This window comes from Coregonus lavaretus, assembly GCF_964263955.1.
Source record: "Coregonus lavaretus genome assembly, chromosome: 1".
NCBI classification, from domain to species: domain Eukaryota; kingdom Metazoa; phylum Chordata; class Actinopteri; order Salmoniformes; family Salmonidae; genus Coregonus; species Coregonus lavaretus.
The window spans coordinates 56,926,121-56,945,712 of NC_139988.1; the positions used below are offsets into that span (position 1 = coordinate 56,926,121).

Consider the following 19,592-nt stretch of genomic DNA (forward strand, 5'->3'; position numbering starts at 1 on the left):
AAGGCCTGATTCACACAGTCTCCTCTGAACAGTTGATGTTGAGATGTGTCTGTTACTTGAACTCTGTGAAGCATTTATTTGGGCTGCCATTTCTGAGGCTGGTAACTCTAATGAACTTATGCTCCGCAGCAGAGGTAACTCTGGGTCTTCCATTCCTGTGGCGGTCCTCATGAGAGCCAGTTTCATCATAGCGCTTTATTGTTTTTGCCTCTGCACTTGAAGAAACGTTCAAAGTTCATGACATTTTCGGTGTTGACTGACCTTCATGTCTTAAAGTAATGATGGACTGTCATTTCTCTTTGCTTATTTGAGCTGTTCTTGACATAATATGGACTTGGTCATTTATCAAATAGGGATATATTCTGTATACTCCTCCTACCTTGTCACAACACAACTGATTGGCACAAATCCATTAAGAAATTCCACAAATTAACTTTTAAGAAGGCACACTTGTTAATTGAAATGCATTCCAGGTGACTACCTCATGAAGCTGGTTGAGAGAATGCCAAGAGTGTGCAAAGCTGTCATCAAGGCGAAGGGTGGCTATTTGAAGAATCTCAAATATAAAATATATTTTGAATTGTTTAACACTTGTTTGATTACTATATGATTCCATATGTGTTATTTCATAGTTTTGTTGCCTTCACTATTTTTCTACAATTTAGAAAATAGTAAAAATAAAGAAAAACCCTTGAATTAGTAGGTGCTCTAAAACTTTTGACCGGTAGTGTACATATTGCACGCAACGTTAGTGTCTCATTTAATCTATTCAGGCACAAAGACAAGCCTTTGAGAACAAGGGTAGAATTGACCAAGAAGTCAAACAAATGTCAATAAATATCAATAAAAAGGTCATAATATTACAGTAACAAATAGGTATGCAACATCATTTGACATAATGGTCACATGAAAACAAAAAGTCTATCCAGTAACTAACAATAGCTGACAGCTTTCCAGGGAGGACAGATATCCGTTATGCCTCCACCCTTGGCAATCGGTCTACTGCTTATCAAACTGAGGACACAAGGCTAATTTTTTTATCAGTTCTCCCTCTCATCTGACCAACACCCAAACATATGAGAAATTCCTTATATTGCAATATCCAAAGATATTAGTTCAATTTTGGCACTTTATTAATAAGAATCGACAACACATTGTTAAGATAATTGATTAAAATGATATTTACAATAACATGAAACTACATATTTGTCATGCATCTCTTACTGTAATTCTGAAATCTAAATAAATCATGGTTCTTGAGACTTCAAATTAATCTGTTAACAGTCTTAAAATAAACAATTGGATTGCTGAACTATATAATGCTAGGGCTACGTGATTTATTAGACAGTTTACGACACTGCAGTGCTTATATTCACAGCCAATACATTCTGCACCTGGGGAACAAGACAACCATGCTCTCACTTGTTCATATAACAGTAAGACAAAGTAACTACAACCAAACACTGTTACATCATGAGTGTTCAATGGATTAGCCCTATTTCACATATTGCCCATAGCACCATTATCATTTTAGGTAACTGTTGTATTATTGTCAAAACAAGACTTTACAATAAAGAAAATGTATATCAATTTTTTTTCTGTCACATTATGACAAGTAGGCTTTTAGTATTGTTAAGAGTCAGGAAGGCAATAGTGTGTGATACCCAACACCTGAGTTATTCCCATTCACCATAACCATTAAAATGTCACTGTGGCATTTTTGTGGTTTCAATTCCCACAATATGGATCAATATGGGGACAAAATGTATGAAATTTGGCCACTCATCAAACTAAGCTGGCATACAACAACACAACAACTGAATTTGATTAAACTGACATCAAACATCTATAGCAGGTAGCTACAGTACATTATACTAGTTGTGTAGTATAAAAGTACATTTTGGCATTTTGGCGACTGTTGTCCCCACAATAAACCAAATCAAAACCTTATTGAATGCAAGGGCATGGTTCTTTCTTACTGCAACATACAGTGCATTCAGAAAGTATTCAGACCCCTTGACTTTTTCCATGTTTTGTTACGTTACAGCCTTATTTTAAAATTGGTTAGATTATTTATGTTTCTCATCAGTCTACACACAATACCCCATAATGACAAAGCCAAAACAGGTTTTTAGAAATGTTTGCAAGTTTACTAAAAATAAAAAACAGAAATACCTTATTTACATAATTATTCAGACCCTTTGCTATGAGACTCAAAATTGAGCTCTGGTGCATCCTGTTTCCATTGATCATCCTTGAGATGTTTCTACAATCTGATGTCCACCTGTGGTAAATTCAATTTGAGGACATGATTTGGAAAGGCACGCACCTGTCTATATAAAGTCCCACAGTTGACAGTGCATGTCAGAGCAAAAACCAAGCCATGAGGTCGAAGGAATTGTCCGTAGAGCTCCGAGACAGGATTGTGTCGAGGCACAGATCTGGGGAAGGGTACCAAAAAATGTCTGCAGCATTGAAGGTCCCCAAGAACACAGTGGCCTCCATCATTCTTAAATGGAAGAAGTTTGGAACCACCAAGACTCTTCCTAGAGCTGTCCGCCCGGCCAAACTGAGCAATCGGGAGAGAAGGGCCTTGGTCAGGGAGGTGACCAAGAACCCGATGGTCACTCTGAGAGAGCTCCAGAGTTCCTCTGTGGAGATGGGAGAACCTTCCAGAAGGACAACCATCTGGAAGAGTGCCCAGACGGAAGCCACTCCTCAGTAAAAGGCACATGACAGCCCGCTTGGAGTTTGCCAAAAGGCACCTAAAGACTCTCAGGCCATGAGAAACAAGATTCTCTGGTCTGATGAAACCAAGATTGAACTCTTTGGCCTGAATGCAAAGCGTCACGTCTGGAGGAAACCTGGCACCATCCCTACGATGAAGCATGGTGGTGGCAACATCATGCTGTGGGGATGTTTTTCAGCGGCAGGGACTGGGAGACTAGTCAGGATCAAGGGAAAGATGAACGGAGCAAAGTACAGAGAGATCCTTGATGAAAACCTGCTCCAGAGCGCTCAGGACCTCAGACTGGGGCGAAGGTTCACCTTCCAACAGGACAATGACCCTAAGCACACAGCCAAGACAAGTCTCTGAATGTCCTTGAGTGGCCCAGCCAGAGCCCGGACTTGAACTCGATCGACCTGACAGAGCTTGAGAGGATCTGCAGAGAAGAATGGGAGAAACTCCTCAAATACAGGTGTGCCAAGCTTGTAGTGTCATACCCAAGAAGACTCAAGGCTGTAATCGCTGCCAAAGGTGCTTCAACAAAGTACTGAGTAAAGGGTCTGAATACTTATGTAAATGTTATTTCAGTTTTTTATTTTTAATACATTGCAAAAATGTCTAAAAACCAGTTTTTGCTTTGTCATTATGGGTTATTGTATGTAGATTGATGGGAAAAAAATGATTTAATCAATTTCAGAATAAGGCTGTAACGTAACAAAATGTGGAAAAAGTCAAGGGGTCTGAATACTTTCCGAATGCACTGTATGTATAATTACATAGATGAATGCCCATGCTAATATTCAGAGTGACCTCACAACAGATGATGTAGGAGGTCAAGGGTCATATCTTGAGGAGCTGCTCAGCAGCTGCCAAGTGGAACAAGAAGTTCTCGGTAGCAGGCGGGAAGTGACGCTGCTTTAAGGTCTCCAGGGTGATTTTTGAGTTCTCACACTCCTCAGCTAAGGACGCCAGGTTAGCAAGGATCTCCCTCGTCTTTATGGAAATGTCCTGGAAAATGTCATAGCAAACAGACAGCTTTTTTAAAGATTGTGCTAAATACCTGAATACCTATAATGTATTACATTTCTATAACACTTCATTACAAGTATAATCTCAATGTGTATAAAACACTAAGTCTTTGAATAGACATCCCACATATCTTCTCTGATCACAGAAGGCTGAATGGTATGGATGTCATGCATGCTTTCAACTCACCTTGATAACCTGCCCATCTGTTCTATCAGCATCCTCTGCAGACTGGACAATGACGAGGCCAATGTCTTTGTGCAACTTTCCCATAGCCATGGCCTCTGTGGTAGAGTGGTAGAGACGTCATAGTGTTTAAGAAATGGTGGATGCTTGCATTGGAATATCGAGGGAAGACTTGGTAGCAAAGTTTATCTTCCTTCAGTTACCTTTTTTCTTTTTTTTAAACAGCATTCTTCCCTTTGTCTTCTACACTTATAGGAATAATATTATAATTGTGACACCCACCTTTGGCACTCTGGGATACAGTGATCTCACTATCTGGGAGGTTTACATACACATCAAACAAGTCCGATCTGTTGCTCACTTGTGGGTCAACAAATCCTGCGACATATCCTGCAGAGACAATGAGCATATGGGTGAATGCAGATGGTGGGTACTCAAACTGAACACTAGGTTCAAAATCTCCAAGGAACTTCTTTATGAACAACATACAGTTGAAGTCGGAAGTTTACATACACTTAGGTTGGAGTCATTAAAACTTGTTTTTCAACCACTCCACAAATGTCTTGTTAACAAACTATAGTTTTGGCAAGTCGGTTAGGACATCTACTTTGTGCATGACATAAGTCATTTTTCCAACAATTGTTTACAGAGAGATTATTTCACTTATAATTCACTGTATCACAATTCCAGTGGGTCAGAAGTTTACATACACTAGGTTGACTGTGCCTTTAAACAGCTTGGAAAATTCCAGAAAATGATGTCATGGCTTTAGAAGCTTCTGATAGGCTAATTGACATCATTTGAGTCAATTGGAGGTGTACCTGTGGATGTATTTCAAGGCCTACCTTCAAACCCAGTGCCTCTTTGCTTGACATCATGGGAAAATCAAAAGGAATCAGCCAAGGCCTTTAGAAAAAAAAATGGTAGACCTCCACAAGTCTGGTTCATCCTTGGGAGCAATTTCCAAACGCCTGAAGGTACCACGTTCATCTGTACAAACAATAGTACGCAAGTATAAACACCATGGGACCACGCAGCCGTCATACCGCTCAGGAAGGAGAAAAGTCCAAATCAATCCCAGAACAACAGCAAAGGACCTTGTGAAGATGCTGGAGGAAACAGGTACAAAAGTATCTATATCCACAGTAAAACGAGTCCTATATCGACATAACCTGAAAGGCCGCTCAGCAAGGAAAAAGCCACAGCTCCAAAACCGCCATAAAAAAGTCAGACTACGGTTTGCAACTGCACATGGAGACAAAGATCGTACTTTTTGGAGAAATGTCCTCTGGTCTGATGAAACAAAAATATAACTGTTTGGCCATAATGACCATCGTTATGTTTGGAGGAAAAAGGTGGATGTTTGCAAGCCGAAGAACACCATCCCAACCGTGAAGCACGGGGGTGGCAGCATCATGCTGTGGGGGTGCTTTGCTGCAGGAGGGACTGGTGCACTTTACAAAATAGATGGCATCATGAGGAAGGAAAATTATGTGGATATATTGAAGCAACATCTCAAGACATCAGTCAGGAAGTTAAAGCTTGGTTGCAAATGGGTCTTCCAAATGGACAATGACCCCAAGCATACTTCCAAAGTTGTGGCAAAATGGCTTAAGGACAACAAAGTCAAGGTATTGGAGTGGCCATCACAAAGCCCTGACCTCAATCCTATAGAAAAAATGTGGGCAGAACTAAAAAAGTGTGTACGAGCAAGGAGGCCTACAAGCTTGACTCAGTTACACCAGCTCTGTCAGGAGGAATGGAAAATTCACCCAACTTATTGTGGGAAGCTTGTGGAAGGCTACCCGAAACGTTTGACCCAAGTTAAACAATTTAAAAGCAATGCTACCAAATACTAATTCAGTGTATTTAAAACTTCTGACCCACTAGGAATGTGATGAAAGAAATAAAAGCTGAAATAAATAATTCTCTCTACAATTATTCTGACATTTCACATTCTTAAAATAAAGTGGTGATCCTAACTGACCGAAGACAGGGAATTTTTACTAGGATTAAATGTCAGTAATTGTGAAAAACTGAGTTTAAATGTATTTGGCTAAGGTGTATGTAAACTTCCGACTTCAACTGTACATGTAAATGAATGTAAGTCAATTATTGCATGAGTCTTCCTGTGTGTGTGCGTTCCTGTGTCTGTCAGAGAATAACAGACTGTTGGGACACAATGGGGCTCCGTTCAATATCTGGGTTATGTTCATTCGGAAATGCAAAAGGAAAACATTTTAAAATGTTTTGCAACAGCAAATGAAAATATCCTATTGGACAGGTCCAGTAAGTCCCTCCGTTACAGTCAATGTTCTTCCCTTTGGTGTTTAATGTACACACCCAAGTCTGAATCAGTTTGCTGTAATGTGGATCTAATGAACCAGACATCCTCACCAGTGCATGTCCTGAGATTCTCTAGCTCACTGTCAGTCAGGTGGACATAAGGGTGCAGAATGGACCAGTCTTTCCTGTGCCATGTCAGAGCTGGAAGAGCTCTGGGGGGAGGGGAATAAAATGAAATCATACATTTAATATAATGATTATAATGTTCCCTCAGAAAATTGTATTGTAATCCACTTCTACAATGAAGTCCATGAACAGTCAGAGGTTTGGTCGGATTAGACTATATTGAAAATTCTACATTTCCTTAGTTTTTGGCCTACCGTAATGTAACAATTATGACCGTCAAGACTCTAAACCATAACTGCATTTTCTTTATTGCCTTAGTCACCTTGTGAACTCCAACAGTGCTTCAATCCGAGGGTGATGGACCACAATCCTCTTCTTTAGCATAAGGGCTGTGTACAGGATGATGGTCTCCATCCCAAACTGGGACACCACATCTGAAACCGTAATCACAAGATAGTCTACCTAATCCTGGAAATCAAATGGTATCAGCTTCTTCATGGACATGCTTCTTTGCATGCCATTAAGATATCTTGACAGTGTCAAGCACCTTGTATCAACAATCATTTCCTTATACTGTAATAACTGTTTTAAGTACACGTTTTACCTTTCACTGAGCCTGCTAAGTACGCCTTCCTGACATTGTAGTCCTTGACGAGAAAGGAGCCATTCTCATCACTCTGGCAGATGCCTTTGGTGAGGACTGCAATGTAACCCTCCATCATTTTCACTGGGCTCCCATGTTTGATGTACATCCTGAATGATAAAATACACATGAAGAAATTCATTTTTGGGAAGTATTAAATAAGCAGACATTTAGCCATGGGGATGCATTAGTGTAGTATGTTGTACCTGCATAGTACTCGACTGAATGCTGCATACTTCTCAGGGTTGAAGTCCTTTGCTGTGACAACTATCGAAAAATGTGTGACCTAAAGAGAGAGAAATATGAGCCATATAATAGAACGTATAATCATTAGGCCTACAAGTTACAGTTCTTTCAATGAATGGAGAATTTCTAAACTAACTGTACCTTCTTTAGGGTGGTGGGTTCCTGCACCTCTACAGTGGATATGTAGTACCAGGTACGGCAGAACTGGCCGAACACAAAGGTGTTCAGGCCCTGGCTGTCCTGTGTGAGACAGCACTTACTGAGCAGGACCTCTCGGAGCTCAGCACTGACTGAGGGATAGCACCACACCCACAAGGTGTCTGCATTCAAGTCTTTCTCTGTGTGGGGGAAGAATAGTGGTATACTATGTCATATTGCTTTCACAACTCATTATTACCAGTATATATTTAACTAAATTAAATTGAACTGTTCTCATGATTTACAGGAAGTCAAATACTTGATCACGTTAATATCATGTGGTGCCAGTCAAAGCCAAACAGGAGCAAATTTGGCATGCATCAACCAGCAGGATAACATAATTACAACAAGGGAATGATATTCTGTGTCTTGCCTTACCAATTAATCCAATGCTTAGCATGAGCTGAGTTTCTGGTGCCGCCATATCCCATCACAATTCAGTCGTAAACTGTGGGAGTTGACAATTAGGGACTCAGGATAGCTTATCTTAGGACAAGGAAGCAACACTTTCACCAAACAAGTAGGCCGACGTAAAATTAGTTTTATATTGGATATTCAGCTTTCTCTAGTCAATAGCTATTGAACCAAGCATGCCATGACTATAAAGATGGTACAGTATATTCTGAATCAGGGTTGGATGGAGAAAAAGCTGAAATGTCTATAAAAAAATAACGTGGATTTTTGTCCATCCTCCCCCGATTCAGAATATATAATTTTCATAGAGCTTGCCAGCTTGTAGTCCTAAAACCTGGAAATAAGTGACCTCTGGTTCGTTCAGAGTCAGTTTTGGAATAAATAAGGTCTGAGGTTACACAGGCTTAAGGCGTCAGCATGCTTCAGTTCGGCTGGCGGCATAGCTGAAGTCGACTAGGCGAAACCGAACAAATGTGCTCGCATACTCCCTTAAAAAGACCTTCGCTTGAAAAACAAGAAAAAAGTAGCAATAGTACTCTTTGACCATTTTGAGACGCCGTGGCCTCAAAATAGTCAGAACTAAATCTAATAGAACTCAAGAAATCTGTCATTAATTTTGACGTTTTTGCCAAAGAGATCTTAGTCATGCAATTTTACATCTAACTAGGATGCTTGGTGCAGTATTTTTCAATTTAAAAATGTGCATGGCCTCCCGAGCGGCGCAGTGGTCTAAGGCACTGCATCGCAGTGCTTGAGATGTCACTACAGACCTGGGTTCGATATCACAACTGGCCATGATACGGAGTCCCATAGGGCTGTGCACAATTGGCCCAGCGTCGTCCAGGTTAGGGGAGGGTTTGGCCGGGGGGGCTTTACTCGGCTTATCGCGCTCTAGCGACTTCTTGTGGCGGGCTGGGCGCCTGCAGGCTGACCTCGGTCATCAGTTGAACAGCGTTTCCTCCGACACATTGGTGCGGCTGGCTTCCGGGTTAAGTGGGCGGGTGTTAAGAAGCTCGGTTTGGCGGGTCATGTTTCAGAGGACACATGACTCGACCTTTGCCTCCCGAGCCAGTTGGGGAGTTGCAGCAATGAGACAAGATCGAAAAAGGGAGTAAAAATGTATATAGAGTACCAGTCAAATGTTTGGACACACCTACTCATTCCACGGTTTTTCTTTATTTTTACTATTTTGTACATTGTAGAATAATAATGAAGACATCAAAACTATGAAATAACACATATGGAATCATGTAGTAAGCAAAAAAGTGTTAAACAAATCAAAATATATTTTATATTTGAGATTCTTCAAATAGCCACCCTTTGCCTTGATGCCAGCTTTGCGCACTCTTGGCATTCTCTCAACCAGCTTCACCTGGAATGCTTTTCAAACAGTCTTGAAGGAGTTCCCACATATGGTGAGCACTTGTTGGCTGCTTTTCCTTCACTCTGCGGTGCGACTCATCCCAAACCATCTCAATTGGGTGGAGGTCGGGGATTGTGGAGGCCAGGTCATCTGATGCAGCACTCCAACACTCTCCTTCTTGGTAAAATAGCCCTTACACAGCCTGGAGGTGTGTTGGGTCATTGTCCTGTTGAAAAACAAATGATAGTCCCACTAAGCCCAAACCAGGTGGGATGGCGTATCACTGCAGAATGTTGTGGTAGCCATGCTGGTTAAGTGTGCCTTGAATTCTAAATAAATCACAGACAGTGTCACCAGCAAAGCACCCCCACACCATAACACCTCCTCCTCCTCCTCCTCCATGCTTTACGATGGGAAATACACATGAGGAGATCATCCATTCACCCACAACGCATCACACAAAGACACGGTGGTTGGAACCAAAAATCTCCAATTTGGACTCCAGACCATATGACAAATTTCCACCGGTCTAATGTCCATTGCTCGCGTTTCTTGGCCCAAGCAAGTATTTTCTTCTTATTGGTGTCCTTTAGTAGTGGTTTCATGCAGCAATTCGACCATGAAGGCCTGATTCACACAGTCTCCTCTGAACAGTTGGGGTTGAGATGTGTCTGTTACTTGAACTCTGTGAAGCATTTATTTGGGCTGCAATTTCTGAGGCTGGTAACTCTAATGAACTTATCCTCTGCAGCAGAGGTAACTCTGGGTCTTCCATTCCTGTGGCAGTCCTCATGAGAGCCAGTTTCATCATAGCGCTTGATGGTTTTTGCGACTGCACTTGAAGAAATTTTCAAAGTTCCGTGTTGACTGACCTTCATGTCTTAAAGTAATGTTCTTGCCATAATATGGACTTGGTCTTTTACTAAATAGGGCTATCTTCTGTATATCCCCCTACCTTGTCACAACACAACTGATTGGCTCAAACATATTAAGAAGGAAAGAAATTCCACAAATTAACTTTTAACAACATATACCTGTTAATTGAAATGCATTACAGGTGACTACCTCATGAAGCTGGTTGAGAGAATGCCAAGAGTGTGCAAAACTGTCATCAAGGCAAAGGGTGGCTATTTGAAGAATCTAAAATATATTTTGATTTGTTTAACACTTTTCTGGTTACTACATGATTCCATATGTGTTATTTCATAGTGTTGATGTCTTCACTATTATTCTATAATGTAAAAACAGTAAAAATAAAGAAAAACCCTTGAATGAGTAGGTGTGTCCAAACTTTTGAATGGTACTGTATGCACAAACTCTTCCAAATTGTTTTGGCTGGGAAGCATGCGGACGCCTTTAGGAGATCTTATAGGTTTTGTTCTATGAGATAATAGCAGTCAGTTAACATGACCTTCATGAATTATGAAGCCTTTTTTTATTATTACTTAAATTCTTCAAGATTCACAAAAAGTGATGTTAGCTGATGAAGACTATCTCATAGAACAAAACGCATAAGATCTCCCAAGCCTGTGTTTACCACAGACCTTATTTTCGGAGTTTATCCAGAAACTGCATTCATTTTCCTCATAGGCTTTGTCCAACGAACCATGGCGGAGTTAGTGAGTACAAAAAGACGCCATTACTATTTCTATAGTCATGGCATGCTTGGGTCAATAGCTATTGATGAGAGAAAACCGAATCTTACCTAATATCCAATATAAAACCAATTTTTACCTCGGTAGGTCACAGGGGTGTATTCACTATGTACTGCAACGGAAACCGTTTTCCGTTTAACAACCAAACAGAACGAAACGGGGAGATACCTTCCTGAATTTGTCCAATAGAAACTCTCGTTATCGTTGCAATACGACAGAATCTGCGCAATCAATACACACCATATGTTCCTGACTGTTTGGAGATACTGTGGGTGTGTTCGTAAATTACATTTGGAGTGCCATAGTGCTCTCCTAAATTTAGAGCATTGTCAGATTGTCCGTTCGTAAATTCAGAGCGCACACTGGACACTCTGGCCGAGGAGTAGCATTGATCCGTGTGTTCTGACCTCACAACGGCAGTCAAGCACCCAAGCTAACGTTGGCTAGCTTGCTAGCCACTCCCAGACACAAATGAGAGAACAGCTCACTCTGACCATTTTACTCGCCCTAGCAGAGCTGGTTAGACTGTTTTCATGTTATCCAGAGCGTTGGTGACTAACTGTGCTGCTGGCAACAATTTAATTACGCTTTTTTTGCCGACGTTTACTGACACCGGCCATATTCAAGGGGTGTTGAGCGTTCGTAAATTCAGTGCTCTGGCACACTCAGACGAGAGCGCTCTGAAATCGGAGTAGATAACCAGAGTGAATTTACGAACGCACCCTACACCCCTCATCGTTCTATCTGTGGTGACGTTTTCATCGAAAACACGGAAGTGGGGTACGGAAGCAATCTTTCACCAGGTTGCCACTAGTTATCACAGCCACAAACGTAAAGTCAGGCCTCAACACAGATAGAACAATGGTTTAGTTATAAAAACATCTGGTATTTGGTTAGCAGTGTGGTTAAGGTTAGGTTTAAAATCTGAGTTTAAGAAGGGAAATTGTAGAAATAGGCGGGGTTTATGACTGTGCCAAGCATGAATTTAAGCAATAACGACACACATAGTCATTGTTTACTTTTTTTTTTGTATAACTGGATTATAACTCCCGTCCAAATGTCGTGAATTATATTCACGTCATCATGGTCACCTCTATTATACTCAAAAGTTACTAGCGATGGCTAGCTATTCTACCAGTCTGCCTTAATGAGTGTTAGCACGCTAGTGTATAGCACGCAAACATTTTATTTTATAAGGGTATGCAGTAGGTTGATAACGAGATCACCTAAGTATGTTGTATCGGACATTTCAGACAACATTCCCAGCTAATGAGAAAACAGTAATGGTATGTGTTAATGAGAATGAACAAGATTGAACAAAGCAATTTGGGGGTTATGTCTGGGCGCCAACGGCAGATTGAGGGATTTTTACATCCGAGGGACTATGGGATGAACAAGAGAGCAAAAACTCTGATAAAACATTTTCACTAGCTCTATCAAGTTAAGAGATTATACTATACGAGTTTTTCCTCAACTCCTCGATGTACCACCGACAGTTTCCTACGTGTGAGTCGTGAACAACATTAACGTGCGCAACAATGGTGAAATCAACGGTTCTACTTCAAAATAAATGTCCCAATTGAAACGGATAAAAAGTGGCATCAAGCCACAATTGGACTAGATAATGCTAAGATTGGAATGTTGTTATGTAAATTAAGCAAAATACAATTATTAGTTAATTTTACCAGAAAAAGTACAAATCAGTTGAAATTGCACAGTTGACGTATTTGAATTCAGACATGCATTGGGAGTATACTTACAGTGGGGAGAACAAGTATTTGATACACTGCCGATTTTGCAGGTTTTCCTACTTACAAAGCATGTAGAGGTCTGTAATTTTTATCATAGGTACACTTCAACTGTGAGAGACGGAATCTAAAACAAAAATCCAGAAAATCACATTGTATGATTTTTAAGTAATTAATTTGCATTTTATTGCATGACATGAGTATTTGATCACCTACCAACCAGTAAGAATTCCGGCTCTCACAGACCTGTTAGTTTTTCTTTAAGAAGCCCTCCTGTTCTCCACTCATTACCTGTATTAACTGCACCTGTTTGAACTTGTTACCTGTATAAAAGACACCTGTCCACACACTCAATCAAACAGACTCCAACCTCTCCACAATGGCCAAGACCAGAGAGCTGTGTAAGGACATCAGGGATAAAATTGTAGACCTGCACAAGGCTGGGATGGGCTACAGGACAATAGGCAAGCAGCTTGGTGAGAAGGCAACAACTGTTGACGCAATTATTAGAAAATGGAAGAAGTTCAAGATGACGGTCAATCACCCTCCATGCAAGATCTCACCTCGTGGGGCATCAATGATCATGAGGAAGGTGAGGGATCAGCCCAGAATTACACGGCAGGACCTGGTCAATGACCTGAAAAGAGCTGGGACCACAGTCTCAAAGAAAACCATTAGTAACACACTACACCGTCATGGATTAAAATCCTGCAGCGCACGCAAGGTCCCCCTGCTCAAGCCAGCGCATGTCCAGGCCCGTCTGAAGTTTGCCAATGACCATCTGGATGATCCAGAGGAGAAATGGGAGAAGGTCATGTGGTCTGATGAGACAAAAATATAGCTTTTTGGTCTAAACTCCACTCGCCGTGTTTGGAGGAAGAAGAAGGATGAGTACAACCCCAAGAACACCATCCCAACCGTGAAGCATGGAGGTGGAAACATCATTCTTTGGGGATGCTTTTCTGCAAAGGGGACAGGACGACTGCACCGTATTGAGGGGAGGATGGATGGGGCCATGTATCGCGAGATCTTGGCCAACAACCTCCTTCCCTCAGTAAGAGCATTGAAGATGGGTCGTGGCTGGATCTTCCAGCATGACAACGACCCGAAACACACAGCCAGGGCAACTAAGGAGTGGCTCCGTAAGAAGCATCTCAAGGTCCTGGAGTGGCCTAGCCAGTCTCCAGACCTGAACCCAATAGAAAATATTTGGAGGGAGCTGAAAGTCCGTATTGCCCAGCGACAGCCCCAAAACCTGAAGGATCTGGAGAAGGTCTGTATGGAGGAGTGGGCCAAAATCCCTGCTGCAGTGTGTGCAAACCTGGTCAAGACCTACAGGAGACGTATGATCTCTGTAATTGCAATCAAAGGTTTCTGTACCAAATATTAAGTTCTGCTTTTCTGATGTATCAAATACTTATGTCATGCAATAAAATGCAAATGAATTACTTAAAAATCATACAATGTGATTTTCTGGATTTTTGTTTTAGATTCCGTCGCTCACAGTTGAAGTGTACCTATGATCAAAATTACAGACCTCTACATGCTTTGTAAGTAGGAAAACCTGCAAAATCGGCAGTGTATCAAATATTTGTTCTCCCACTGTATATGGGGCGGCAGGTAGCGTTGGGCAGGAACCGAAAGTTTGCTGGATCGAATCCCCAAGCCGACAAGGTAAAAATCTGTCGTTCTGCCTTTGAGCAAGGCAATTAACCCTAATTATTAGTGTGCATGTAAACATACTTAGTGACACGCACAGAACATAACTGTACCGTCGTGGTCAAAAGTCTTGAGAATGACACAAATTCTAATTTTCACAAAGTCTGCTGCCTCAGTTTTGATGATGGCAATTTGCATATACTCCAGAATGTCATGAAGAGTGATCAGATGAATTGCAATTAATTGCAAAGTCCCTCATTGCCATGAAAATGAACTTAATCCCCCAAAAAACATTTCCACTGCATTTCAGCCATGCCACAAAAGGACCAGCTGCCATCATGTCATTGATTCTCTCGTTAACACAGGTGAGAGTGTTGACGAGGACAAGACTGGAGATCACTCTGTCATGCTGATTGAGTTAGAATAACAGACTGGAAGCTTTAAAAGGAGGGTGGTGCTTAAAATCTTTGTTTTTCCTTTGTTAACCATGGTTACCTGCAAGGAAACACGTGCCGTCATCATTGCTTTGCACAAAAAGGGCTTCACAGGCAAGGATATTGCTGCTAGTAAGATTGCACCTAAATCAACCATTTATCGGATCATCAAGAACTTCAAGGAGAGAGGTTCAATTGTTGTGAAGAAGGCGTCAGGGCGCCCAAGAAAGTACAGCAAGCGCCAGGACCGTCTCTTAAAGTTGATTCAGCAGCGGGATCGGGGCACCACCAGTGCAGAGCTTGCTCAGGAATGGCAGCAGGCAGGTGTGAGTGCATCTGCACGCACAGTGAGGCGAAGACTTTTGGAGGATGGCCTGGTGTCAAGAAGGGTAGCAAAGAAGCCACTTCTCTCCAGGAAAAACATCAGGGACAGACTGATATTCTGCAAAAGGTACAGGGATTGGACTGCTGAGGACTGGGGTAAAGTCATTTTCTCTGATGAATCCCCTTTCAGATTGTTTGGGGCATCCGGAAAACACCTTGTCCGGAGAAGACAAGGTGAGCACTACCATCAGTCCTGTGTCATGCCAACAGTAAAGCATCCTGAGACCATTCATGTGTGGGGTTGCTTCTCAGCCAAGGGAGTGGGCTCACTCACAATTTTGCGTAAGAACACAGCCATGAATAAAGAATGGTACCAACACATCCTCCAAGAGCAACTTCTCCCAACCATCCAAGAACAGTTTGGTGATGACCAATGCCTTTTCCAGCATGATGAAGCACCTTGCCATAAGGCAAAAGTGATAACTAAGTGGCTCGGGGAACAAAACATCAACATTTTGGGTCCATGGCCAGGAAACTCCCCAGACCTTAATCCCATTGAGAACTTGTGGTCGATCCTCAAGAGGCGGGTGGACAAACAAAAACCCACAAATTCTGACAAACTCCAAGCATTGACTATGCAAGAATGGGCTGCCATCAGCGAGGATGTGGCCCAGAAGTTAATTGACAGCATGCCAGGGCGGATTGCAGAGGTCTTGAAAAAGAAGGGTCAACACTGCAAATATTGACTCTTTGCATAAACTTAATGTAATTGTCAATAAAAGCCTTTGACACTTATGGAATGCTTGTAATTATACTTCAGTATACCATAGTAACATCTGACAAATATCTCATAACACTGAAGCAGCGAACTTCGTGAAGACCAATACTTGTGTCATTCTCAAAGCTTTTGACTACAACTGTAGAGTTTACACAAATATTAGCAACGTAGCTCTTATTGCAGGACTCTGAAACCACTGAAATTTGAAACTCACCAGTCAACCTATGTGTATTGAACATTCATATTGCATTGTACAGCTTAACCTTTCGATTGTTTACCTATGAAATGGGGTATCAGCCTACTCAGTGACACCCACAGAACACAACTATGTAGAGTTTATCCAAATATTAGTGTCTTAGCTCTTATTGCAGGACTTTTACTGTGGGAGCAGAGCATATGAGCGCAGTGGAGCGGTGAGAATCTCAGCTCTTCGCTCACGGAGCTGTTCACCCCTCCGTTCCCCCCGCTCAAAGCCACATCAGGCCAGTCCGCTCATTATCGCTCAGCGCTCAACGCAGTTTGCATCGCGCTCCACCCAAATCACCCCCCCCCCGCTCGCTCCAAAAAAGGAACAAAATCTGCATGTATTTCACTTTTAGCTTAAACCACAGCCTTACTTTATCTCCCCGAGTTTGTTGCATACAGACTCATCTCGGATTATCCATTCTGTCTTGAAACGAGGATCTAACACTGATGCTAAAATGAGATGTTAATCAGTATAGTATATTCCATAGCGAATTGGCACGTTGATTGCCAATGTTTCTGCAAAGCAGCGATACCCATTGGAAGTGCAGCGTGAGTGTCATCGGTGAGCAGGGATTTGATTTCTGTAACTGCAGGGAGGATCATCCCCAGGTTCCCCAGCTCCTTCTGCATTTTGTCTGTGAGGTCTGCCAGTGGTGTCAGCACACTGACAAGGTGCGTCAGCTGCCGTACTTGATTCAGGGTGATGTTAGCAACATTAGACTTGAGTTTGTTTTGCCATAACGGGTCTTTTTGGAACAACTGGATGAACAACTGAATCATCCGCAGCTGGCTGCTACATCGAGTGGTGCAGGAATTTGTGGGGCGGACACCTAATTGGTCGGTTTCCTCTGTGTTCAGGGTGTTCTTGCGTACACTTTTCACCAGGTGCCCGACTTTCACTAACAGCCTATTCATGTTGTCGTGCTCGTTAACGGCGTCTTTGATCGCCAGCTGAAGCATGTGAATGAGGCATCTCAGATGTAAATTTGACAAAGTAAAGTACTGATTTATCATAGTTTCTACATTAGAGGTTATCACTTCCACATGGACTTGCGAGGGCGCAGGTGGTCCCTCATCCTCCTCTGCTGGCATCCGCGGTCACTTCACCCTCCGCCTCCTCTTCAGTGCCAGGGAGGAGGTTAAATGCCTTGATCATGTTGCTGGCACTGTCAGTGACGACCCGAATCACACGTCGTTGCACGTTCCAATATTTCAGTACACTTTCATACTTTTGGTAAATACGATCTGCGGTATGGTGCCCCTGTATGTGCTCACAGCCCAACAAAACCGTGTGCCCCCGGAACGTCCCATCAATGAAACTGGCCACGATGCCAAGGAAGCTGTGCCCTCTTCTACTGGTCCAAATGTCCGCTGACAGAATGAGCCCATCACTATTTTGCAGTAGATCTTGCAGTTTGGCTTCCATCTCTTCCAGGGCATGTGGCATGAGCGTGTCCCGTACGGTGTTGTAGCATGGGGGGTGTAGCCCGGTTGAGCTGCGCTGGAGAAGTGTTGCATCCCTTCGCGTTCTCCTTTACTCAGCGGTTCATAGTCCATGTAAATCGTTTTTTTAAATGCTACATCCAGCTCTCTTTTTCTCTCCCTTGTTATGGTTGGGCCTTTGCGTGCAGTGAAGAAACTTTTGAATTCCTCAACCCTTTTCTCTTGTTGCTGCTGCTGCTCCTCTCGCTCTATAAATTACAAATTCATGGACGACACAAATTAAATTAAACAGATGGATTCTGGGTCAGGCTTGAGCATCCTTCAGACTCGTGGTGTGAGCGAGCGAAATTGGAGCGGGACATAGGGCGACGCTCCGTCCTTTTAAAAATGCAGCTCTGCGCTCTGTCCAAAATCTGCCCGCTCGCGCTCCACGCTCGCTCCCGCTCCACTCCGCTCACATGCTCTTTGTGGGAGTTAACCTCATTACTCAACATATTGTGTGTATTCACATCAATATAAGTATGCCCCCAATGCAATTCTGAATTCAAATACATCCACAGTGTGATTTCAACTGATTTTTACATTTACGTCATATAACAGAACAGCCTGAAGGTAAGGAGGTGCCGTTCCCCTCACAGCTCTGTAGGCAAGCACCATGGTCTTGTAGTAGATGCGAGCCTCAACTGGAAGCCAGTAGAGTGTGCGGAGGAGCGGGGTGACATGAGAGAACTTGGGAAGGTTGAACACCAGACGGGCTGCAGCGTTCTGGATAAGTTGTAGGGGTTTAATGGCACAGGTAGGGAGCCTAGCCAACAGCGAGTTGCAGTAATCCAGACGGGAGATGACAAATGCCTGGATTAGAACCTGTGCCGCTTCCTGTGCAAGGTAGGGTCGTACTCTGCGAATATTGTAGAGCATGAACCTGCAGGATCGGGTCATCGCTTTGATGTTAGCGGAGAACGACAGGGTGTTGTCCAGGGTCACGCCAAGGTTCTTTGCACTCTGGGAGAAGGACACAATGGAGTTGTCAACCGTGATGGCGAGATCATGGAGCGGGCAGTCCCTTCCCAGGGAGGAAGAGCAGCTCTGTCTTGCTGAGGTTCAGCTTGAGGTGGTGATAACTAACTAATTGTCTTTTGTTGAATTTATATAACATTCCAACCTTGTTTAGCATTAACTAGTCCAATTGTGTCATGTTTTCACAAATTGTATCCTTTCGCATCAGTTTCAATAGGGAACTTTTATTTTGAAGGCGAACCACCCATTCAGCGCTTGTTGCTCAAGCTAATGCTGTTCACAACACACTGGTCTTTTTCCTCCCATCGACTGACAGTCGTCGCAACCCAACTCCACCAAGATATATATATATATCGTGGAGTTAAAAAACCCAGCTAAGGTTATACCTACATACACCAGCCACAATGAATGATTAGCTACAAGAACTTCGACTGTCATGACATTTGATTTGAGGAGAAGTCATGTAGCTACAGTTTGCAGGATCACTTTACGCTCATAACTATAGCTACAGTACTAGGACACAAAGTTAATGAAAGTACAGTTACCGTGTGTATGGTCCAGATCTGCAATTATGATCGTGCAGAGTGAGCGAATCTAGAACGTTTATAAATAATTAGCTAACATTGACGCTTTCAAAATGCAAAGTCAATCAAATTCTCTTCCTACTTCCTGATAGTGGTTCTTCTTCTTCAGTGGCTTTAAGAAGAGAAGAAGAGATGGTAAAATTAAGTTTGAAGAAAACCATGAGAAAGTGTCTTATTTTTGGTATTTTTTGGAGTATAAAGAAAGACATACACAAGCACAAATACATTCTTTTTTTGTTTAGGATTAATCACTTTGGTGCCACCTGCTGTGTTGGCGGTATTACTGTATCATCACTATAGAAATACTATAACAGAACAGTAAATTCCTCTTATCCTCTCATTGAAAAAAAGATGTATCTCAATTTACCACCAATCAATGTATCACTAATTTCCTTGTTTAAATGATGTGCTCAAAGAATGTCTGATTTAAATGTCACATAAAATGTCAGGTTATGTTTTCATCTCAAATGCCTGCAAACCAAATTAAT

The 19,592-nt window shown here is 42.3% G+C and overlaps 1 protein-coding gene across 3 annotated transcripts; it reads right to left on the reverse strand.

Annotated features, from left to right (window-relative positions):
* Positions 1-1,095: 1,095 nt before the first annotated feature.
* On the reverse strand, positions 1,096-19,344 carry LOC311127925 (DENN domain-containing protein 10). Of its 3 annotated transcripts, none has more exons than XM_084159824.1 (10): positions 19,066-19,344; positions 7,818-7,887; positions 7,383-7,579; positions 7,202-7,281; positions 6,957-7,105; positions 6,675-6,786; positions 6,338-6,438; positions 4,223-4,330; positions 3,944-4,038; positions 1,096-3,736 (listed from the first exon to the last, which is right to left on the reverse strand). In XM_084159824.1, exons 2-10 carry the CDS (start codon positions 7,861-7,863, stop codon positions 3,569-3,571), a joined length of 1,056 nt encoding a protein of 351 aa, XP_084015950.1. In that variant the 5' UTR covers positions 7,864-7,887; positions 19,066-19,344; the 3' UTR covers positions 1,096-3,568. The 3 variants fall into 3 exon arrangements, with proteins under 3 accessions (XP_084015950.1, XP_084015952.1, XP_084015951.1); XM_084159826.1 differs by having other exon boundaries at positions 19,187-19,245; XM_084159825.1 differs by having other exon boundaries at positions 7,818-7,925; positions 19,066-19,148.
* Positions 19,345-19,592: the final 248 nt, after the last annotated feature.